This window comes from Dendropsophus ebraccatus, chromosome 5, assembly GCF_027789765.1.
Source record: "Dendropsophus ebraccatus isolate aDenEbr1 chromosome 5, aDenEbr1.pat, whole genome shotgun sequence".
Taxonomy (NCBI): Eukaryota; Metazoa; Chordata; class Amphibia; order Anura; family Hylidae; genus Dendropsophus; species Dendropsophus ebraccatus.
This window is the reverse complement of record NC_091458.1, coordinates 111,135,763-111,161,214: the sequence shown is the minus strand read 5'-3', so window position 1 is coordinate 111,161,214 and position 25,452 is coordinate 111,135,763. Positions and strand designations below refer to the sequence as shown.

Sequence of the window (25,452 nt, the reverse complement as noted above, 5' to 3'; positions counted from 1 at the left end):
TCGAAACACTTATAGCAATATCGATTTGTGTTTTTTTTTTTTTTTTTCTTTTATCATATAAATGTTTTATTGTGCAGCAACAGTTATGTGATATTACGGTGGAGCTGAAATAATAGTCACTTGGTAAAGGTTTGTAAGTGGGAATCAAAATGGTACACGCTACTGGAGGGTATTGCATAGTAAAGTTAGGTACACACTCAATTTTTTGTCTGTATTTTAAGCAAAAAAGTTTTGTCTGTTTTTTTGTTTTTGTTTTTTGTGCTGAAAAATAGATGATGATTTCAGTTGTTTTTGGCTACAGCAAATCTTATACAATTTGCCATCCAGATGTTTTTGTGAGCGGAAAAAAAAGCCTTAAGTTTTACTGAATGGTAATTTCTAGTTTTTTTTTCTATTGAGTTTGATAAAATGTTTAATAAGCCAAGAATAGTTCTTTTTGGAATGCTTACAGAGACATAAAATGACTCAAAGGCCCAAAATTCAAAAAGACCCTTTTAAGATGAAAGCATTGTTTTTGGGGGTTTTTTTGTCTGGGGATTTGTTGCTCCTATGGTCAAAGCTCCTAACAATCTTTAAAGAGGTTGTACAGGAAAAATCCCCTTTACCCTATCCACCGGATAGGGGAAAAGTAGGAGATTGTGGGGGTCCGCCCTCTGTACCCCTCGGCGATCTCTGTATCCCTCGGCGATCTCTGTATCAGGCATCGTCAACACTGTTATAAATAGAGCCGTGGGTCTGGCACATGACGAGGCCCAATACAGAGATTGCCGGGGGATACAGAGGACGGACCCCCGCGACCTCCTACTTTTCCCCTATCCTGTGGAAAGGGGGAAAGTGATTTTGTCCTGGATGACCTCTTTAAGTTATCTATTAGTCCTACATGTTGAGGCAGTCATAATGGACTATCAGAATTAGTTGAAAACATTTAAATTGTATGCATCATCGAAGCATGTGGAGCCAGCAGTAAAAAGTAACTTTTTTTTGGAAGGCTGCTTGATTTTGCAGGAACCCACATGGAATACAGATTTGTGCCATTGGCCTTATGTTCAGATTACTCTATTACTACATAATTTGTTGATTGCTGGAAAGCCAACCTCAGAGACTTTTAAACTTGTCCGCAGGTTATTAGATTGCTTGCTTAACTAAAGCAAGTGATCTTGCAAGTAACATTCTAATAAAGTATAGTTGTTTAAACACTTTTCTAATATTGGATTCATCACAGTACACCATTATGTTCCGGATTAAAATCCCAAGATTAAAACTTGAAACTGGCTGTGCTAGAATCATTAGCTGAGCGAGCAGTGATAGCAATATAGCAACTGGAGGCCTCCCCTGTATATAAGAATATAGATTACACTGGGGGAATGGATACCTGATCTGTATATCACTGTGCGGCAGCACTTCAGCAGAGCAGTTCCTGACACAAGAATTGGTGGCAGCAGTAGGGCCTGTGTTGGCCCGTACTGCTGCCATTCTGCTGCCTGTTGAATAATACAGCAAAAATATTTTTTTTTATTTTAACCTCTTCCCGCATGAGGGCGTAACTGTACGTCCTCATGCGGGTGGGGGGCGTTCAGAGGGGTCTGAACCGCCGTGGTTCTGGGTGCCATCTGCAGCTCGAGACCGTGGCAATTAGCGGGCATGGTCAGATCAATGTGCCTTCTAATTAGCCTTTTAAATGCAGTTGTCAAAGTTGACAGCTGCATTTAAAATTCTGCTTTTGCCTTCCCTGGTGGTCTAGTGGGGGAGGGGGGAAGTAGCAATCCCTGTAACTGTTACCGGCCTGGGTCTGCGCCGTAATGGCGAGGATCCCGACTCTGCATTCAATTGTTTTTGGCTGCAGCAGCCGAAAGCAATAGAATGCCTATCTCATTGATCTATGCAGTATTTCTATACTGGATAGATCTCAATGAGAGATCAGAGCAGGCATACTAGAAGTCCCCCAAGGGCGCTTCTAGTATGTGTGTAAAAATAATAATAAAATAAAATAAAAATGTTTTTTTATTAATAAAAAAATCCCCTCCCCTAATAAGTATTTTATGAATAAACAAACATGTTTTGCATTGCCGTGTGAGTAATCACCTGAACTATTAATTTATTTTATTCCTGATCTCTCACGGTAAACGGCGTAAGCGCAAAAAATTCCAATGTACAAAATTGTGCATTTTTGGTCGCATTAAATCCAGAAAAATTGTAATAAAAAGCGATCAAAAAGTTGCATATGTGCAAACAAGGTACCAATGGAAAGAACACATCATGGCGCAAAAATGACACCTCACACAGCCCAATAGACCAAAGGATAAAAGCGTTATAAGCATAGGAATAGAGCAATTTTAAGGGACATTTATTTTGTAAAAAAAGGTTTTAATTTTTTTTAAAACCCATCAAATAAAATAAGTTACACAAGTTCCATATCGTTGCAATCGTAACAACTTGAGGAACATGCACGAAAAGTTAGTTTTACCCTAGAGCAAACGGAGTAAACACAAAACCTCCCAAAATTAATGTGTTTTTTTTTCCAATTTCATCACACATTTTAATTTTTTTCTAGTTTGCAGCATACTTTATGCAAAAATTTAGCCTTTCATTGCAAAGTACAATTGGTGGCACAAAAAATAGGGGCTTCTAAACACGTGGAGGAAAAAATGAAAGCGCAAATATGAAAATTAATATACACAAAAAGGCTCACTGGTGGGTAAGACACAATAACCCTATATCGCTGTATATGGCACAGAAATGTACTGCAACCCTGGGCATCACTCCACCATACAACCAGAACAACCCACCAACAGAATGGATACACAACAAAAACTATGGGCATAGAGTCTGAATAATATCAAAATTTATTTACCATGATGCATAACATAACATGATTAAAAATAAAATATTGCATAAAAATTGTATATATACTTTTAAAATAACCACACAATAATAAAATTACATGTAAAAAATGACCCACATGAATGATTTACCAGATTACGAGTGTTTAGAAAGTGTCTACTACAGTGTCAGAGATATGTAAACATAGCCACCATTTTAGTAAAAGGACTATATAATTATCCACAGACAATATAAAATCTCCATAGTATTTACCACTCTCCCATATTCACTATGTGGGTCACGACTGTCCCAATACACGGAGAAAAGAGAGAAACAAAATGCGGTTCAGGGAAGAAACAGAGTGCTGCACCTCACACCTATGGCTGATACTAGTGCCACTAGGCTAAATAAAAAACACATCAGAATTTAGTGTATGAATTGATCAAGCCACACTGCCCCATGTACCTCGTGCCGGTATCTGATACACATGGGTCCCTACACTAAGTCCACACCGTGCCGTCCCATGGCCCCCGTTCCCTGGCTGTGCGCGCCTGCGGGGTTGGTGGCCACTGACTGGCACGGTGTGGACTTAGTGTAGGGACCCATGTGTATCAGATACCGGCATGAGGTACATGGGGCAGTATGGCTTGATCAATTCATACACTAAATTCTGATGTGTTTTTTTATTTAGCCTAGCGGCACTAGTATCAGCCATAGGTGTGAGGTGCAGCACTCTGTTTCTTCCCTGAACCGCATTTTCATGTATATGCTGCCAAGTCTGTGAGTCCCCTTCTCCCACCCACAAGCAATGATTGACAACTGTCTCAGTATAAGAAATATAGCTTTTTATCGCTGTGCTCATCATTTCTCCCTCATCATACTTTGCTTTCTTACAAGATATCATAGGAGACCTGACCTGATCTTTTTGATGCTTTTGTTTTGACTCTGGTTTCCTGGGATTTGTGGGGGGATTTATTAAGTCATTTCACACTTCAGTCTTAAATAACCCTCCACCAGCACACAGGCATACTGGATGCATGCCTCTAACTAAATCCCGGAGCATCTAAGGCCTAATTTACACATATCCGGCTGCGTTTCCCTCCTGTGCAGGAGAGAAGCACCAGAGGGAAACGCATCTCTGAACTGATCCCATTGTTTTCATTGGGACAGTTCAGATGATCTGTTCTACAACTGATGCCGCCGGACAGACCGCACGTCAGAACGCTATCCGGCACCGCATCCACTAAAGTGAATGGAGCTCCGGAGGCATGACGTGTGCAGACGCATGCATTATGCGTCCCCTGGCTTTTGCCTCCGGCGCTCCATAGAGAAGTCCCTGTCCCTGCCCCCCCCCTGTGACCCTGGCTCTGCAACAGGTGCAGTACTATAGGACAGGGGGGTAGGGAACCTTGCCTTTCCAGCTGTTGTAAAACTACAACTCTCATCATGTCTGGGATATCCAGGCATGATGGGAGTTGTAGTTTTGCAACAGCTGGAGAGTCAAGGTTCCCTACCCCTGCTATAGGGGATATCCCCAAGTCCTGCTGCCCAAGGTAGAGTGCTCTGGTGTGCTGCTGACCCCCTACATCGATGGCCCCCCGTAATGCCGTATAGGAAAAAACTGATGACAACTGATTAATAAACTAATGGCAACTGATAGAACTGATAGAAACTTAAAGTTTAAAAATAAAAAAAAAAACTGATAGAAAACCTGATGGCAACTGATGCCTTTTTGGCATCAGTTGTGGTCATTGTTTTTACAGAAAAACTGAAACGGATGCAACATATATATGTAAACTAGGCTTAAACTGCCTGGGAGCCCTCTCTGTGCCATTTCTGAGTAGATTCCAGCTACAGTCTGTCAAATTGCAGTACATTTGGTGGAAGGAGTAGGCAAGCTCCCTTTATACTCTTCAGTGCCCCCCATACACCCCCCCCCCCCCCCCCCCCCGAAAAAGTCACAACATATTGTGCAACAGTTTTGCTTGTGCAATATTTTGCCACATCTGCACTCAACGCAGGTCTGGTCACTTCTGCCCTATGTAACTACTTCGTAAAAAAAAAAAAAATATATATATATATATATATATATATATATATATATATATATATATATATATTACACACATACACTCTGTAAATTACAGAACTGGTGATCTTCAGTACTGGTGTTCTGTTATGACCACAACGTTATCAAATTGCTTTTTCCTCATCAAACGTCTTTAGAGTAGGAAATAGTTGGAAAAGTGTTCATTAATGAAAGGCTTCCGTCACATTTTCCTCATCTTCCTCACTAATTCCTATCTTGTTGGTTCATTACATTACATGTAAGATGTCGCTCAACGGAAATTCAATCTCTACTGTAGAAGCCTGTTGGTGTGTTTACCTAGATGCCAAATTACAGGTTAGAGTATGTATACAGTTTTGTGGCAGTTTACGCCTTTACAACTTGCATCTTCAAGCACAGCAAGACAGATGGCTTAGAATAGTGTTGAAAGTGTTTGCAGGACGTTGCTATCTATTAGTGTGAAAAGTTTGTCAGCAATCATGCAGATAATTGAACTGCCACCCAAAAGCTTGAGGGGTTCACTTAATTACCATTGATCCCGATTCCCAGAGGAGGCAAGCGTTTAGCCAAAAGCCTAGAGTTAAAGGTGTTCTGAAGACATCACAGCAATTCCAATCTGCTTAATAAATTGGTATTAGACTGAAGTGTTTGTGCGCGACCCATGGGGAATGTTGCTGATAAACAGGCCTTTCCGTGATTTGCTGATGTCGAACAAGGCAGGAATCTCAGCATGGTTAAGGTTTTATTTGTCAGCAAATTAAGAGACAATGCCTTGCAGTCTCACAAATTAGCCTTTTTTTTTCTTTTTTAGCTTTATAATGAGCTTAAAACTTTTGATTCATAATGGCTTTGGGAAACCATATTTTTAGTATCCAATTAAAGAAGTTTGCAAGCACCTCACCTATGTTCATAAAGACTGCTGATTTCTAGATTAGTTATCCTGTGTTTTTATGTTTTTGTTTTCTGTCTTCTATAGGGATTTGGGGATTGATTTAGGAAAAATATCAATACCACTCAGACCTGCTGCAAGTAGGGAATTTACGAAGATCTCTATTTCATTTGCCAGTCTTAACTCCAATGCTAGAGTGAGATGCATCAAATTCATTAAAGAGGCCTTTAGCCAACCCCCCAAAATAAAAATACTATCATGAAATAGCTGAAGGCAGCATGATTACACACCCGTTACAGTTTCTTGATGATGGTTTGCCTGACAATTTTAGTTAAATTTACACCCATCTGATTAACTTTAATAATGGGAGTCAATATCAGGTGATGGATAAAAATATACATTAAGGAGGTGTGAATGTTTTACATCCCCCCCCCCCACACACACACACACACTGTATAATCACATTTATAACCTGATAATCTCAGCTTTTATTTAAAAAAATATAATCGCAATTCACACCCACCTGACTATTAACTGACTTGGCAGAGAAATTATAAAACCAGGTATCTTTGGAATGGAAGAACGTGGCAAGAAACTGTAAAAATGTGTCAACAGAGTACCTTATGCTATTTAATTATAGTGCCATCTAATTTTTGGGGTGGTTGACTAATGTTCCTCTTTAAACATTAGTGTAACTTAGATTATGCACATTTGAACACTAGCTTAGATTATGCACATATGATATATACCTGTGTAACACTTGTCTGTGTCTATCTTTTTTCTAAAATTGCTTAATTTAAACTGTGGACAGTGTCACCTAGGCGGGGCTTCATGATAGTTGGACCCCCTCCCTAGTGGGGAGGTAGAGCCCAACATCTGTGAAGCCCCGCCTAGGTGACAGTCTCCACTGATGAAATGAAGCAAAAGTAAGGGGGTGACAGTATCACACCTCTTAATACATGTGATACACCGAAAAAATGACTTGAAAAATATTGCTGCGTTCAGCACAGTTCCTTCCATACAACCTGACAGAATTTCATCAAGAAGCTTCAAACTAAGTCTATTTGACACAAATGTGCAGGAAATGGTGCATTATTAATAATTTACTATCTAGTTGTATTTCTTTTTATACCCCGCCAGGGCTGATGCAGGTTTGATGTTTGCCTTGTAGACGTGTACATATCATTGCCTTCACCGCTGTTGGTTGCACTTAGCATGTCCTCCTAGCGGCTGGAGGTGCTGCCCTGCAGGAGGCCATGTCTTGACTTGATGTGTGTCCTCATATAACTGAATAAAATGCCTTTTCTAATTAATGTGCACAGCTTTTTCCATCCGCCCAGTTCTCTATAAATGTAGCTGTATAATCCGATGGAGGTTTTAGTGCTGTCTTAATTACTGTGTTAAGTGTGTGCCTTATTGATTTAGATGTAGTGAGCCTCAAGTTTCCATCTGAATACGAGAAATATTAAAATAGCGCTGTGCTTGATTGCTGTGGCAGAAACTAATGACTGTGACTAATGTGCAGGTTATCTGTATCGCTAATGGTTTTGCACTCTCTAGGAAAGAGAATATCATCTGCTTCCCAGCCATGTCTCTCGGTTGTATACAAAACATTTATGATTACATGCTTGAGTTGCGTGATTTAATGGGACTGTTATTTCTGATGGTGTAAAGAATTTACTGGATCTTCTTGAAGATATTAAACTCAAAATAAAATCTGCTTAACCCCCTCAAGATTCTCGGGTTTTGTCAGGGGGCGATTGTTCTTGTTAAAAAGAAACATTAAGTTTGTTGCATATAAGGTGTTATTCTAACACCACAGTATAGTGAAAAATCACACTCTACATAGGTGGGAAATTTCGAACATGAGGTGCTGTTGGTACTTTCATAACGTACGTGTAAATTTTAAACCCAATGTATTCGTAAATTAGAATATTTTTATGTTTGTGTGTTAATGAACTGACGGCAGGGCGGTAATCAAGCAGCAAACCTGTCCCCCATGATGCAATGACAAGAATTTTTGATTGTGTGCCAGTCATGAGTGCGCCCAGTTTCCCCGCTTCAGTGTCTGTGGTTCCGAGACAGGAACTGTCCAGAGCAGGAAAAGGTTTTCTATGGGGATTTGCTACTTATCTGGACAGTTTCTATCTCTGACAGGGGTGGCAGAGGAGAGCAGTGTGTCAGACTGGAAAGAATACAGCACTTCCTGCAGGACATAAAGCAGTCGATAAGTACTGGAAGACTTGAAATTTTTAAATAGAATTAAATAACAAATCTGAGGCACTTTCTGGCACCAGTTGATGTGAAAGAATTAGAATATAAATATAAAAAATGTTTTTTTTTTGCGCTGAACTACCCCTTTAAAGTAACAAATATGCTACAGTGTTTATAATAAAGCGGTATAGACAATGCCTTTAGCCACATTAAATCTCAGATATTGACATATTGCCTATTGCCATATTTGTACTGTATTGCCCCCCCCCCCCCCCCACACACACACTTTTTTCAATATATATATATATCTATCTATCTATCTCACACTGGGCTGTGTGCAATATACTGACATACCAACATATGAATTGTGAATGTCTGATTACTATTTAGTGACAATTATACTAATATTATCCAGCTTTGCTATTACATGTACTATCCTCCCATTTTTTTTAATCTATTAATAAGTTTACTTTTTTTTACATATATATTTTTTGTATAAGAAATTCTCACTAACTAAACTTAATTGTAAATTTATTGTAATCGTGATTTATTTATGGCACGTTGTTAGACTAGTTGGTGTTTATTCATATTGGTAAAGGTATGTAAATTTAGCATGTCACAATGAAACAATGTTGGAGATGCTTCTTGACAGTAGTCTCATTGAGGGAGATCTATCAAACATGGTGTAAAGTGAAACTGTCCCCGTTGCCCCTAGCAACCAATCAGATTCCACCTTTCATTTTCCAATGAGTCTGTGAGGAATAAAAAGTGGAATCTGATTGGTTGCTAGGGGCAACTGAGCCAGTTTCACTTTGCACCATGTTTGATAAATCTCCCCCATTGAGTCTATAGTGGGTTTTATCTTACACAATGGCATTGCTGGTGAGGCTCTTACGTGCAACTTAATTATTGCAATTAGTTTATGTACTGAGATATGTTATGGTCTTGGATTTTTGCACTTTAGGTAATTTCTGTATTGAAACAGTTTTTATGAAAAACCAATAAAAATATATGTAAAAAACAAAGTCCACCTCATATGTATTTACCAATAGAACTAATTTTGACACTTGCCTGTAAACCCACCGCACAAATGTTGCATTTAAAACTTTGTACGTCTGGTCTGACATATCGCATAGGCTGCTATTTTGTTGCCACTAATAAGGTCATACCTTTGACAAATTGAACCATTACAAGAAATAAAAAAACTGCTGAACATGAAAGAATTATGTAAAAACTGTCAGCTAGATGCATCACAGGGAATGGTGCAAGCTGGCATCCACTGCAGCACCACTTTTATTTCAGCAGTCATTTATTTGTCCTACAGGTGTCCTGTAATGAACAAAATTAATCTCTACTGATCAAGCCATAGTTTACACTGTGGAGATAGCTGCCTGGGATTAAAGGGGTTATCCAGCGCTACAAAAACATGGCCACTTTCTTACAGAGACAGACCCACTCTTGTCTCCAGCTTGGGTGGGGTTTTGCTGTTCGGTTCAATTGAAGTGAATGGAGCTTAATAGCAAACCGCACCTGAACTGGAGACAAGAGTTGTGTTGTCTCTGAAAAAAAGTGGCCATGTTTTTGTAGCACTGGATAACCCCTTTAAGTTTAACCGCTTGACTTCGACCTAAGCTAGGTCTTGCAGTTTTTGATCAAGGGCCTAATGAAGTACCTATTATACATACCTTCTATCCTGGGCAGCCATTTCCCTGTGTTGCTGCTTAAGAAGTATTGCTGTCTTCCAGGAGAGAACAGGGTTCCTTGGAGACCCCTTTTATTCTGTTGTGTATACGGCGCATAATGTACTGTGTCCAAAGCAAATAAAATATGACAAGAGACCTACTAACAGGAACTTTTTGTTTTGTTATGTCTTGTTTTTAGACTTTATTTTTATATGCTGGTATTAATGTTTCCTTATGGGTATATGCACTGGACCAAATTATGCTTTATGTTTAGTGATCCCTTTAATAGGACACCTGTTTATACAGAATAAATTTATGTAGAAGATGGTTGACTGAGAAGTTAGAGGTGGAAGCAAGAACATGCTGACTTTTCTGCATCAAGCAATAATGTACAGCGGAGGTCTGATATTTGTCTTGAAAGGCGCTGGGATTTACTAGTGAATATACCCAGTCTTGGAGGTTGTAATAAATGAAAGACCTTTTGAAATTATTTTCTCATTAAAATAATATCTGTGCATAATAACCTCAAGGCCGAGATGCCAGCGTGATAACTTGCTTAGGTATTTATGTCTCGGGGATAATTAAGGTTAGGTTAATCATATGTTAATGAATGCATTTAGAACTTTTATCTATGGGATTTTAATATTGGATTTGTAAAAGTAGTGATACGGGGCATTTTACATTGCCGGCCCTTTTTTCATACAGCACAACAAAGTTGAACAATTGGCAAACTGTATCATTATGTACATAGGTTTTTGTCTTCCATTTTGTTTATCTATTGTGAGTTGATACTGTATGTAGATAGAATAGCATATAGTCCAGACTCTACCATTAGAACCAAGTTTATCAGTAGGGGCCTTCAGGCATTAAACAGATTTTCCTAGGTTTATGTAACCCAAATACACATTAAAGAAATTTTTATGTCGAGAAGGGGTTCTGTCATTGCAATGGAGAGATGCCTGAAAGAACATCTCTGGAAGAGCACGTGCATCAATGACATGAGCAGGATATTGATTTCAGCAGGCAACATGTAATGCTTTATTTTATCTGGGGGCATGGGAGAACTAAATGACTGCTGCCAGATTTCCTCCACATATTATAGCAGATTTTTGGGGAGCTCAGCAGCAGTTAAATAGACCACACCATGGCCCATGGCCCAATCTTAGACTATATTGCACTTTTATGTTGCACCCCCACCCACCCACCTCTGTTCCAGTGTCAGCAACCCTCTCCCCCCATTCTCATCATACTACCTTCCCTATTTCCAAACCCAAGCTCTGTTGTAGAGAAGTGAGGGGCCTTCAGCTAGAGAAAACCTCACATACTAGTAGAGCGGACAGGATTACTTCCCTGAGAATATTTTAACCTTCCTGCCTAGGAGTTGCCGGAAGAGGAGGAGGGACAAGGGGCTCCTTTCACCTCTGTTCTAGCTTCACAGCTGCTCATCTGGACACTCCACGTTTGACCTGTTTGACCTGTGAGATTATGGTCATATGACCATGACATAACAGCCAGTCTTTTACCAGTTGTAACCAAACCAAGACTACTGCTATTAGTGCAGTCTCTGCTTTTGGAGTCCTTGCTATGTTCAGATGTCGCTCTGCAGACAGATGTGCTGCTCTTGATAAGTAAAATTCAGAGGTGCCTACTTGTGCCTTCTCTCCACTCTCTTGGCAGTAAGTGATGGTTAACTAAAAGGATGCTGCGGGTATACTCTGGGTCGTACCATTTATTACATTTCTAATTCCAGTCTTTCTTGTGTGTTGCCAGTTCTTCTATTAGTCAGATCATTCATATTTGTGTATTTAATCATTGACTTCCTGTAGCTGGAAAGTCGAATACGTTTACCTGGCAAACACTTGATAAGCTTTATCTTACTTTGCACTGACATTACTTAAAAAAAACTGAGTTTTGATTGACGTTATGTATGTGGAAGTAATGGACATTTTGTACTCTACTGTGTAGATGAAATGAGTTCATATAAGCCAGGCATGTCCAAACTTTTTTCGAAGAGTGCCAAATTTGATGAAGTGAACATGTGCGAGGGCCGACCATTTTCCTTGACATTCTTTGGACCATTAAAATGAATGCAAATAAACTTTTTTTTTACAAAGTTTATTGAAAACGGCATACTTTTTATACTTAAAAAATCCCTGGGCACACCACCAACCAAAATGGCACAAATTGACACTAAAACAGTACATATTATACATATAGTTAATAATATAGATTCTAAATGTATTTATACTCACTCCGTGTGAAACCTGGGCCTGTTTCGATAAACACAAAAGGGATATCCCTGTTTCTCTCCCCCATCCCCATGTTTTTCTCCCCCCTGCTTCTCTCCCGTTTCTCCCCATCCCCATGTTTCTCTCCCCCCTGCTTCTCCCCCATCCCCATGTTTCTCTCCCCCCTGCTTCTCCCCCATCCCCATGTTTCTCTCCCCCCTGCTTCTCCCCCATCCTCATGTTTCTCTCCCCCCTGCTTCTCCCCCATCCCCATGTTTCTCTCCCCCATCCCCATGTTTCTCTCCCCCCTGCTTCTCCCCATCCCCCTGTTTCTCTCCCCCCCTGCTTCTCTCCTGTTTCTCCCCCATCCCTGCTCACCTTCCTTGAGATGCTCGCCGCGGGCGCCGTCCCCCTCACCTACTGGCCCGGACGTGCTCCTCCAATCAGGGGAGACCGGGTGCGTGGCGCACCACGCTCCTGGTCTCCCCTGATTGGAGGAGCACGTCCGGGCCAGTAGGTGAGGGGGACAGCGCCGGCGGCACACTGGTTGAAAAACACTGCTCTAGTGCACGGGAAAGAAAAGCCGAAATCTCGGACATCGCGAGATTTCGGCTTTCCTTTTCTGTGCACTAGAGTGGCGTGGCACAAGGCATCTGTTGCTGCCGGACACCTGGGGGGCCGTAAAAGTTCGGAACCGGACTTTGGACATGCCTGATATAAGCCATCCATAGAAAAGATGTCTACAAAATATCATTGACTTACAGTCAGTATAGTAGCCAGTAGGGTGATGTGTGCAACAATGCAGGTAGAACTATTAGTTACTTGGAGGAGGGTTAGCTAGATTAACCAGTAGACACTGTGTACAAGAAACCAATGAAACAGTCAAGTAACTTGTTTATTGCTTTATTTTGGATCACACGGCCATGAAAAAGCAGCGATGGTTTAGCACACAGGCCATATTCAGCTTAAATAGTTACCATCCTTTTGGATAAACTTTTGACATGTCCATTAGACATAACCAAGAAGAATATCCAACAGCACCTGGTTACTGGGTAGGCCTCTTGTGTTGACTGGTTGGATTCACCCGGAGAGTCCACTGTTCCAAAAGTGGACATAACAACTTGAGAAGAGGAAGAGTCCTACAGCATCCATAGTAAATTAGGTTTTCAAGCTTTATTTACAACTTTCCCATACAAATCAGTGAGTCTGCTACAGACTATTGTTTCATATGGGTCATGTGGCTGCTGTAAAGCATATCTATAAATGCGGTAAAAGATGCTCAGGCAAGATGGCTGCCCCCACAATCACGTGCAGAACGTAGACTAAAATACAATTGAAAAAAAAATTCTAAAAAGAAAAGAATATCTGGTTTTAATTAGAGAGAAAAAAATCTCGGCATCGACTTTAATGGCAAAATTATTTTCTAACATATTGGAGAATGTTGTATTTGATGCACTTTAATACGTCTTCTGTTTGTGCCATAAACATGTAGGAAAATACCCATAGTATTTTGTTGTTCCTCTGCAATATAATTACCAATATTAGTATTTCCATTCTAATACTTTGGAGTATATTATATGCCTTGTACAGTAGTCGGTTACTATTGTACTGTAATTTCTGCTAAAGGAGTATAAATAGATGAAAGAAACTAGATCTATTGTTAATTCTATATATATATATATATATATATATATATATAGTGAAATATGACCAAATATAGTCCTAATGTACTTGTAGGCTGAATATATTCATCATACATTACAGCATGTGCGCACGCAGCACATTTCCTCTTCATTATTCCCAGAGATTTTATGATATAGAGAAAAGGTATTGTTTTCATTAATCTGATGTTAGGTAAGTGCCTTTTCGGAAAGTGTCAACACAACCTGCACAAGGCATTGACCCCTTAGAAATTAGAGACGTTCCGCACAATTATTAGCAGTATGCTCAGGGTCCTATGGGACTGAGCACATTAAATTACCAATTACTGCTCTCTGACTCCTCTGTATATACCTTCTAAACCAGCAGGGACCACATGCATACTTGAATAAGTGTATATCTGTACTTTTTTTTTTTTTTCAAGTTTTATTTCCCTCGTTCTCTGGCATATAATATGTAACATTGAGTTTTTTTTGTGTTTACAGTGGATTTACTGGGCTTGTCTGCAGCTTGCGATGCCTTGGACCAGCACAACCTCAAGCAGAACGACCAGCTTATGGATATCTTGCAGATTATTAATTGCCTAACCACGATTTACGATCGTCTGGAGCAAGAGCACAACAACCTGGTGAACGTGCCCCTCTGCGTGGATATGTGCCTGAACTGGCTCCTGAATGTTTATGACACGTGGGTGATGGTGCCGATTTTCAGTACACAAGATATATGTGTAGATAAGCTTAAAGTAATAGAAACAGGGCAGCTGGGTAGAAGCGGCAGGTTAGAGTTCACATCTCATAAGGATAAATGTCAGCAGAAGATCACCACTATCAGTCACAGCTTTGGCTTCTGCTTTTGTAATATTCTTTAATATATTAGCTGATAAAGCTTTGCAGGCCATGATTTGCAGGCCCATATTATTATTTAAATCTAATACTTAGTATCTTGTATTTTACAATCTTCTCAATATTTAGTATGTAGCAGGTGATGTATATAAATCAGAAATTGCAATATTCTAGTCCATGGATAGTATAAGGCTATAACAAGACATTTTCTAATATCCAGTCTCATGTCTGAGGATGTGATCTATGTGGCAAGTACCTGAATTATAGCAAATGTATTAGAAGTTTACTGTTGAAATAATTTTGGAGAATGTAAGGCCACATTCACACGTCCGTAATTCTGCCGACCTTATGGGCATATAATTAGATAGATTAAGGAAAGCTTTACTATGTAAAGCACTTTGATATCAAGTATTATATAAAAACAGTTGTAAGGAGAAAAAAAACAGTTCTCAAATCCAGGGAACGATGACTCTCTCAATTCTGAATATTTGTGTAGAGGATAAATATTTATAATACATTTACAATATTACCCGTTGATTACATTGATGGATTTTCTGGTGTTTATTTATTTCTTATTTACTCCTAGGGGTCGAACTGGAAGAATCCGTGTGTTGTCTTTTAAAACTGGTATTATATCCCTATGTAAAGCACATTTGGAAGACAAATACAGATGTAAGTGTGTTGTTTTATGCCAGTTGAAAAATTTAAGGTGTTTGGTCATCTGAAAAACATTCTGGGCCAAATAATGGATAATGTAAACCCTTTGGCTTCATTCACACATTCCGTACTTGTGTCCACAATTGCCGATGCACAATTACGTTCCTAAGTTAGTGTGCATTGATTTTTATTGGGCTATTCACACAATAATTTAAGTAGGCAAGCCGATTTTTTTTTCTATGGACTTTTCAATTGAAATATACAGGATCCGCAATTTTTTTGCTGATGTCTACAAAACGTCCACAAAGGGTTACAGATCTACAGATCTGAATTTTAATACGGATTCCCCAAAAAGTTCGTCTAAAAGTGATCATGTGACCTTTTTCTGGGTTGGGGTATGCGCACACTGAGGATTACAGACGGAACATCCGTCGCGTAATCCTCAGCTCGCGCCCGCTCGCATCTCTGCCCGTGTCATAGACTCCATTCTATGCACTGGCGGATTCCGCCCACCGTCCAAAAAATGAACTTGATTATTCTTTGGACGGAGGAAGGAATCCGCCCGTGCATAGAACGGAGTCTATGACACGGGCGGAGACACGCGCCTGCTGCACACCGTGAGCGGGCGCAAGCTGAGGATTACGCGACGGATGTTCCGTCTGTAATCCTCAGTGTGCACATACCCTTGCTGGGACATTTTTTTAACCAGTTTAACAATTTTAACAAGCACTGTACATTTATTTTGGATCTGCAAAAAAAAAAAAAAAAAGTGGACTTTGCTTGCACTATGGATGCACTTCATTGGGAACGTGATGGCGGACACAATGTATGGACCAGAAAAAACACTGAACGTGTGAATGAGGCCTTGCACCCAGTGTTTCTCAAAGTAGTCCAGCAAAAATAGATCTAAGCCAATGTTTAACTAAACATGCATCCATCATCTGAACACATTAATGTATTTGTTTGCATTTTTTTTATAGGGCATAGGGATAAGCTGTTATGGTCGTATTTTTTTGTGGACATTTTTATACTTTTCCTATATATATTACAGTGCAAAAAACAATTTCTCCATAGACCTTTGTTAAAAATGTATAGCCTCTGCAGCTTACTCTGTGAGCTATATTTTACTTTACACTTGGACACAGCCAATATAATTCTCTCTTGAAAACTGAAAACTGCTTTTAGAGTGCCTCACTCTCCTTCTTCAGGCTGTGTGAGCTGTCCTCCAAGGATTCTCTGATCCATGTGCTGGAATGTAACTTGTGCTCTCTCCCAAGTTAATATTACTTACCAGAGCCTACAAAAGAAATTTTCTAGTCTTCTAGGTTCCTTATTATTACTACGCACTGAATGTTTTTTTTTTTTTTTTAAATCACTACAGGCCTCAACTTAGCTTTTAGGCCACAACATGGCTATATTACATGACTTTTTAAATAATTTGGGGTTTCTATCACTACAAAGGTTGTTCGGTAGACTCTGGGAAAGGTTCCAGAGATGCTGAAAGTATTGATAATAATTACAAGTGTAATCTGTATGTTTCAATATCATTTTTCTACACTCATTTATGCTCAGACAAATTCCAAGTTGTAAACAAATCGGTAAATCAAAAGAGCTGAACTTGAAAAACATGCTGAGGCTTAAGGACAGAAAAGCACCAAAACAACATGGTGTTAATGGAGGGAGCTGGAAACAGCCTCCAGAGGGTGATAAAATGGCAGCACCGAGAAGCACAATAATTTGTCTGTGTCATGCTTGTGGCTTGCTTATTTATTAAACAGGATTGTCATTTAAAGAAAGGGAAAAATGTCTTACACAGGGCTAGCTCTGCCTTGCTTTGAGCAGCTAAGAATTGAAGAATGCCAATCAATAAACACATACAATTTTACTTTCACCTAAACATAAGAAGAAGGGATTCAGGCTCTTAACTGGAATAATACCATACCCCTGTTCTATTTGTGTTTAAATCGATACATTTATTATCTAGTCTCTAAATTGTGAATTTTATTTTTATATTTTTTTCCACAGAAGCAGGGCCACCTCTGTCCATATGATGAATCTGGAATTGCAACTTTGCCCCCTTCAAGTTAATAGGGTTAAATTGCAGTATTTATTCTATTATCAGGCAGTCCCTTTAAAGGGGTTATCCAGCGCTACAAAAACATGGCCACTTTCCCCCTACTGTTGTCTCCAGTTTGGGTGGGGTTTTGAAACTCAGTTCCATTGAAGTAAATGGAGCTTAATTGCAAACCACACCTGAACTGGAGACAACAGTAGGGGAAAAGTGGCCATGTTTTTGTAGCGCTGGATAAAGGGGAAATTTGTAAAAATTTAAAAACTTTTTTAAAATAGCTACTACCAAAAAATTATACATATTTGGAAATTCAAACCTTCCAGTACTTATCAGCTACTATATGCCTAGTAGAAATTTGTGTAATTCTTTCTAATCCGGTGCAGTGCCCTTAGCTGCCACCTGTGTCCAGGTCAGAAACTGCCCAGAGCAAAAGCAAGCCTCTTTTTACTTCTGCTCTGGGCAGTTCAAAAGAGTATTCTTTTCCCCCATAATACACCTTCAACTATTAATGTAGACAATATAGTAATAACATGAAAAACAGTACAGTGGTACCTTGGTTTAAGAGTAACTTGGTTTAAGAGCGTTTTGGTTTAAGAGCTCACACTTTTTTAAAATTGTGACTTGGTTTAAGAGCATAGCTTTGGTTTAAGAGCTCTCTGTACTGGGTGGGAGCGCGGGTGGGGGAGGGGCATGGTCTGCATAGTGAGGTCTACAGCACTGTACTCTGACCCAGGTAGTCTCCCTCACCTTCCAAATCATAGCAGATCCACTTCAGGCTGGGGCTTGCACCAGGGGACAGGACTGTGGAGGTAATCTCTCCATAGCTGTAACCCTTCTTCCCCAGACAGAGAGTGCTGCATGTATGTGCCCACATCTGCCCTGATCATTTCTGCATGCTCCCTGCAGTCTCTGTCAGCCCTTGTGTTTCCCATCCTCTCCATTACTGTACAGTAACTTATAATATGACATATTCTGCTGCTTCTAAATGTTTGTTTTATTTGTTTTACATGTTGTTCAGAAAATAAAATCATTATTTTTGGGGTGGGGAACCAATTGTCTTCATTTTTGATTTCTTATGGGAAAATCTGCTTTGGTTTAAGAGTAAATTTGGATTACAAGCACAGTCCCAGAACGAATTATGCTCGTAATCCAAGGCACCACTGTATATCTGTTTGGTACTGTATTGAAACACATCTAGTGTAAGGATTGACAGATACCATATAATCCCAGATCTGTCTAACATTTTAGTTTGGTCCCTGGCCCCAGTTGTTGTCTATAACCTATAAATCCATTTTAAAGTGTAGCTGTCATTACAAAAAAGTTTTGTCATGTCAGAGAGACATGTCAAAAGTTTAATCGGCCCGGGTGTCAGTGTTCAGACCCGTACCGATCAGGAGAATGAGCGGAGACATGCTGCAGCCCAATCCACTCCCGCTCTGTGTTAGGAAAAAAAGTGTCTGACTTTTGATTACTTTTTAGAGAACCTTTTATTGATTTGGCCTGTGTTGCTTGAGACAACACACATTCTCCCTTTTCTCTTTTTTTTTTTTTTTTTGCTTAATAGGTACAGTTGTAGCATCTGAATGTAGGTCTATATGGACCTTTTAAATGGTTGATCAGTGATGTTATTTTGTAAATGTTATCAACATGTACCTCATCGCAAACGGTGTTTTACAGATTCCATTAGGAAATTGAACATGTTTTCGCAAAGTGAACAAGGAAAGAAACAGATGGCTCTCTGTGGCTTAACCCCTTTCATTTAGGAACTTCAAGCTGAACAATATGTTAAACTATTTAGACCCATTGGGAAAATGTAGTGTTATGAAATTGCAGTACAACACAGCATGTGTCAGTTTTATGGTTTGTTGACCAACGTTAATAATAATTGTTAATTAAAGGCTTCCTTGGAGCTATGTTAATGACAGTGACCATTGTGAAGAACCATTCTAGCAGACTATTTTGCTGAATTTGACCAAAGTAGTCTTGGGGAGGGGAGTTTTCTGGGGGTGTTTATTGTAACTTTATGAACTACACGTTGGATAATTTCTTTTTAACAGAAATAGTTGTACTAAAAAACAGCTCAACAGGATATTGCATCTTGTTCAAAGAGACAAAGTAAAAAGTTATCACAAGTCAGGATTTCTATGTCAATAAAACGATTAAAAAAAAAAAACGAAGAATCGCTCAGTCTAACTATTTTGGAGTGTATTATTATTTAGTTATACCTTTACTACTCAAGGGCGGGATCTTGAACGATTAGGTATTACTATTCTGTGAGCTTCATAATAGTAACATACTTTAGCTGAGATAACCAAATTGTGTAAAGGATGGCCTCAATATGGAAAAATATCTTCACTAAATGTGATATCTTAAAGTAATGATCATTGTGTGGTTTTATTACATGTATCTCACAATTACCCACTATTTTCAGATCTTTTCAAACAAGTGGCAAGCTCTACTGGATTTTGTGACCAACGAAGACTGGGTCTTCTTCTTCATGACGCTATTCAGATTCCGCGGCAGCTGGGTGAAGTGGCCTCCTTTGGTGGAAGTAACATAGAACCCAGTGTCAGGAGCTGCTTTCAATATGTAAGTATTTTTTTTTGTCAATTTGCATTTACACCAACAAGTTTAACATAAAAGATTCTGGCATAATAATGTACTGATCCTTTCATGCTGCCTAAACGGCTCTAAACTTTGAAGGCATGGACTCCACAAGACATTTGAAGGTGTTATATGCTACTAAGTTAAGGCCCTTTTCCACGAAACCATTATCGGCCATTTTTTGGCCAATAATCGTCCCGTGCAATAGAAGGCAATGATCAGCTGACATCGTTCATGTCGGCTAATCGTTGCGTCATTTGTCTTTCAAACATGTTAAAAGACAATTGACTAATACCGTAACGATCTGCTGCCGTCACTCCGTGGAATAGGAGTGACAGGAGCAGACCGCTGCTGTATGCTATGGGCTGCCCGGACGATCTAAAGTTCACCCAGGCAGCCCCCCCCCCCTGCACCTCCCCTCGGCTGCCCCCGCACTCACCCGCTCGCTAATAGCGCTCGTTTGCTCCTCTCACTCGGCCCGTGGAATAGTAGGGCCTTAAGTCATTAGCAGTAGATCTTTTTGAAGTTCTGTAATTTGTGAGGTGTGGCCTCCATGGATTGGACTTTTTTCAGCACCTCCCTTTTACACCAAATTAGATTGAGATCCCTGGGATTTGGAGTTTATTTTGGTACCATAGTAATATATACATGCATGCAAGGTCCAGAAGTTTCCCAGCAGATTATTGCCCAGTTTAACATACCACCTCGTCCAGCTAGCTAGTACATCCTTGTTCCTTGTATACCCCAGCTAAGTGGTACACACACATGTATCTTGACATCCACATGATTTACAAGACTATTTAATGGGGTGCTCTGGCGCTAATAAAAACAAAAAGGTCCCAGAACCTCCAGTTGGTGTTTTCATTTTTTCTTCGCTTCCTGGTTTGGGCTTTCCCATGATGCACTTTGTCTTCTGTGATGTCTAACTGACTCTGTAGAACTGTTAGATGGCTTACATCTTGCTCATCCAATCAGAGCTGAGCAACCCGAGTCATCTGACAGAGAGGCTGGCCTAACAGGGTTTAGACCCACCTCCCTCTTGATGATGTCATTGTGACAAAATGGCTGCCGCAGAGCAGCCTGGGGTCAACAGTCATTAGGTAAGAATGCGTTTACTTCAATTCCTGGTGGGGGATTGAGGAGCGAAAAGATAGGGAAGGGGGCAGATAGGTGATTGAAGCATATTACAAAGTTATATAACTTTGTAATGTGTTTCAGTTACTGGGAAAAAGCTTTTTGCTGGAGTACCCCTTTAATTCATTAGACAGGACACCTTCTTTTATTGTTTAATGGTCCAGTTGTGATGCTCATGTACCCATTGCCAGATGTTTTTTAAGGTGGACAGGGGTTAGCATGAGCACTCACAGAATGGTCTGTGACTACACTTCCTTACCCCATTTGTATCAATCTGTGATGCACTCTGATGCCTTGTTATCTCCTGCCATTTTGGAGATGCTCTGACTTTATTCCAAACATCTTGGAATGGGTTGTAAACCTTCTGTCTCGTATGTCCGACCCCTTGACAGTTTTCAGTCACAAGATTTATTTTTACCTTTTAGGAATTTAAATGTTTTGGCTCATCTATGCACATACTAAATTGGTTACAGGAAATAGATGCACTGTTTGTCCAGGGGTTATTACCGAGAAGTTTTCATTATAGGTTACTAATCTCTGCCCTGGCACTGTGTTCAGAATATTTTTTTTTCTGTCTTTTTTTTTTGTTTTAATCTTTCTTTCTGCATAGCAAACATAGCTCAGGCACAGTAGGGTTCTGGCAAACTTAAGCTCCTTAAAGATAACTGGGGATTTAAAGATTTGTTTTTGATGACTAAAGAATATCTGTAGAAGTGCACTGTCTTGATTAAGGGTGTATGTTTGGAGTTTCGTCTAAGTAACTTCAGGATTTTCTTGGAAGAAAAAATTGTTTAAAAGTGATATAAAAAGCTTTATTCTACACCTTATCCTGTATTAATTTTCCCTGTGTGACAATATTGTGCCAGAATGAACTTGGTACATATATTAACCCTTTGAGGACCAGGCCCAAAATGACCCAGTGGACCGCGCAAATTTTGATCTTAGTGTTTCCGTTTTTCCCTCCTCCCCTTCTAAGAGCTCTAGCACTCTCAGTTTTCTATCTACAAGGCCATGTAAGTGCTTGTTTTTTACAGGAATAGTTGTACTTTGTAATGGCGTCATTCATTTTACCATAACATGTATGATGGAATTCCAAATATATTATTTATGAAGATATAAATAGGTGAAATCGTAAGAAAGAATGCAATATGGTAACGTTTGGGGGGTTCCTGTGTCTACGAAATGCACTATATGGTAACAGCGACATGACACTATTATTCTATAGATCAGTCCGAACACAACCATATGCAGGTTACACAGATTCTCTAATGTTATATATATTTTTTTTTATGAAATCCTTTTTTTTGGCAATTAAATATTAATAAAATGGGCCTATTGTGACGCTTATAACGGTTTTATTTTTTCACCTATGGGGCTGTATGGGGTGTCATTTTTTCTGCCATGATCTCTAGTTTTTATTAATACCATATTTGTGAAGATCGGACGTTTTGATCACTTTTTATTGATTTTTTTTAAAATATATAATGTAACATAAAATCGGTAATCTGCGCACTTTTTCCCCTATTTTCGTGTACGCCGTTTACCGGTCGCAATGACGCTTGTTATATTTTAATAGATCGGACAATTACGCACGCTATGGTATATTATATGTTTATCTATTTATTCATTTTTATATGTTTTATTTATATAATGGGAAAGGGGGGTGATTTAGACTTTTATTGGGGGAGGGGTTTTGGGGTAGTGTGTTAGTGTTTTGAACTTTTTTTTTTTACAGTTTTGAAGTCCCTTTGGGGGACTTGTACATACATTACTTTGATTTCTACACCGATGAATGCTATGCCATAGGCATAGCATTGATCAGTGTTACCGGCGATCTGCTCATTGAGCCTGCCTGTGCAGGCTCAGTGTAGCAGATCACCGATCGGACTGCATGGAGGCAGGTAAGAGACCTCCAGCAGTCCGTTTCAACGATCGGGACCCCCGCAGTCACACTGCGGGGGTCCCGATCGTTAAGTGACAGGGGACTCCCCCTGTCACTTACACTTAAACGCTGCGGTCGCGCCGCGATCGCGGAGTTTAAGGGGTTAATGACACGCGGCAGCGCGATCGCTGCAGCGTGTCATTACCGGTGAGGTCCCGGCTGCTCACTGCAGCCGGCCTCCACCTCCTATGAAGCGCGCTCCGCTCCGGAGCGCGCTTCATAGCGGGAATAACACCCATGACGTAAGGTTACGTCATCGGTCGTCTGGGGACAGACTTCCATGACGTAACCCTACATCCAGGGTCGTCTAGGGGTTAAATTTGAATGGCGTGTAACATATAAAATTTGAATGACATGTTCACTTCATATTCACTGTAATATTCATATTGCCTACAGTTCTCCTCAGAGCTGTTTCACATCATATTTATTGTATTTTAGTTTATAAGTGGGCAGAAGAACTGGTTTCTGGAATAGAGAAGCATATCGCAAATAGCCTGTTAAGGAACCCCAATACTTTAAAGCGTAACTGTCATGTTTTTGTTTTTATTGCAGAAATCAGTAGTATAAGCGATTTTAAGAAACTCTGTAATAGGTTTCATCAGCCAAAAAAGCCTCTTTCTGTACTCAAGAAGCAATTTCCCAGCCTCCCCCCCTGACTTCTTATCTGTGCATTATCAGGCAAACACGTCTTCATTACAGAGAAGCCAGTGAAGACGGGCTCTGCTCTCTCCATTGTAAGCCTATGAAGGGGGGAGGGGCCGAGGGAGATGAGGGAGAAGGAAGAGGTGACATGAAGGTCAGCTGTTTGTAGACTCTCTGGGCACCTAAAACGCTAAATTCAGGTGTCAGAAAGGTCAGTGCTTATCTATGAACTTACTGAGAGAAGATTGCAGGGTGTTGTGCTTTGCAGAAATCCTCCGTACTCAGTCACTCCTAACTCCTCCCCTCTCGATAGCCACATAATGTAGACAGAAATCCTGCTTCATCTGATGTGAGGGGGGAGGCTGGGAGATTGCTTTTTCAGTACAAGAGGAAACTTTTTTTAGTACATAAAACCTATTACAGAGTTTCTTAAAATCGCTTGTACTGTTGATATTTAATGTTTTCAGAAAAATGGCCCTGAAATGACAGTTACGCTTTAAAGTATATCTTTCAGCCCTGTACAAAGTATGATGCTGCAGATCCTGACAGATAGGTCTTAGGGGAATAGTATTATAATACCTTTTTTAGTTTTGTTAATTGCTTTTTATAAACTTATAAAAGTGCTTTTTTTGGTAGTAATGTGAGAGTTAGACTGGTGGTGCTGGGTTGCAGCACATCTCCCTCCCACTTACACCCTGCTTTGACTAATTGATATACAGGGCTTGAAGATGAGCCCTGTACATCAATCATGTAGGGCAGGGTGGAGGAGGCGAGTAATGCTACTGCAGCTCAGCATTGGCAGTTTGACTCTTAAAGGGAATGTGATATCAGAAAATTATTTATTGTTTAAATAATGTTTTTTATTTTATACATATATTTAAGAATTTTTGGTGACCTTATTTTTGATTTGTCCACTTTTTCTATCGGTATTAAATGATCCTGAAATCTTGCAGTTTTAACTCTTACCACTGGGACCAAACCTAAGCTGAGACTTCCTGTTGTGTCTCTGGTGACAAGAGGAGGCTGCTGTAAGTGGTTTGTACAGCATTACAGCGAAATATAACACCAGTAGATAGGTGCTCCCTGTGGAATGATCTCTTCAGAAAGGTCACAGAGCATGCTCAGTAACTTTGCACATTCATATCAAGGGGGCACAGTCTGTCTATTGTCTTCTATGCCCATTAGTCTTGCTGTAAAGCACATCACTAAGTGCTGTTAAAAAAAACCGCTCCAGCAATATGGCATTCTTTTTAAAGCAATGTACAAAAGTGAAATAAAAATTAGTCTATCTCCCTTGTACCTCTCTGCCAGGATGTGCAGCTCTCTATCTGTTATGAAGCTAGCTAATTCCCTTCAAGCTTTGGCTACGTTGTAGAAACTTCTTTATGAGAACACCTTTGTCAGGAACTGTTAGGTAGCCTGCAACATGCCATTTGACCAAGATGGGACTACCAGAAATCATGACAGGTCACCCCTCACATGTTGTCAGGGTTTCTTTGGTAACCCTTCTTTTATACCCCACAACCACTAAAAGAAACCATCTTAAAGGGGTATTCCAGGTTATTTTGATATTAATTCTACTGATTTCTCTTGTAATATAATTAATATATCTCATTGGTTTCTATAATAAATTTTGTCTCTTTCTCTCTATTTTTATGTAAGTCACGTGTTTCTGTGACGTCACCGAACCGGAAGTGTGGGGACTTCCCCGACTCGGCCGGCCTCTTGGTGTTTATGTAGTTAGAAAGCTAGCAGAGCTTTACAAACGGCCTCCCTGCACACGGGAGGTCACATGACACCCTGTTCCCGGGCGGCCTGTCAGTGTGAAGGAGGTCGCATCCACCTCCTGTATAATCACTAAAACCCTCCACCCCCTGCCAGTATAATCCTTCCGATGTCTCCCCCGGCCCCCTCCATCCTGTGTATACAGTCCTTTTCAAAGATCTCTCACCCCATCCCCCGGTCTCGGCACCTCTTGCACTCAGCTGACAGGCTCTCTC

The 25,452-nt window shown here is 40.0% G+C and overlaps 1 protein-coding gene across 14 annotated transcripts in view; it reads left to right on the top strand.

Annotated features, from left to right (window-relative positions):
• DMD (dystrophin) overlaps window positions 1-25,452 on the top strand; it is a 1,858,252-nt gene that overhangs the window by 1,766,166 nt on the left and 66,634 nt on the right. For all 14 annotated transcript variants that reach the window (XM_069970999.1, XM_069971008.1, XM_069971005.1 and 11 more), the window contains 3 exons: window positions 14,046-14,247; window positions 14,989-15,074; window positions 19,562-19,719. In XM_069970999.1, coding sequence (XP_069827100.1) covers window positions 14,046-14,247; window positions 14,989-15,074; window positions 19,562-19,719 — 446 coding nt within the window. The remainder of the gene's footprint in view (window positions 1-14,045; window positions 14,248-14,988; window positions 15,075-19,561; window positions 19,720-25,452) is intronic.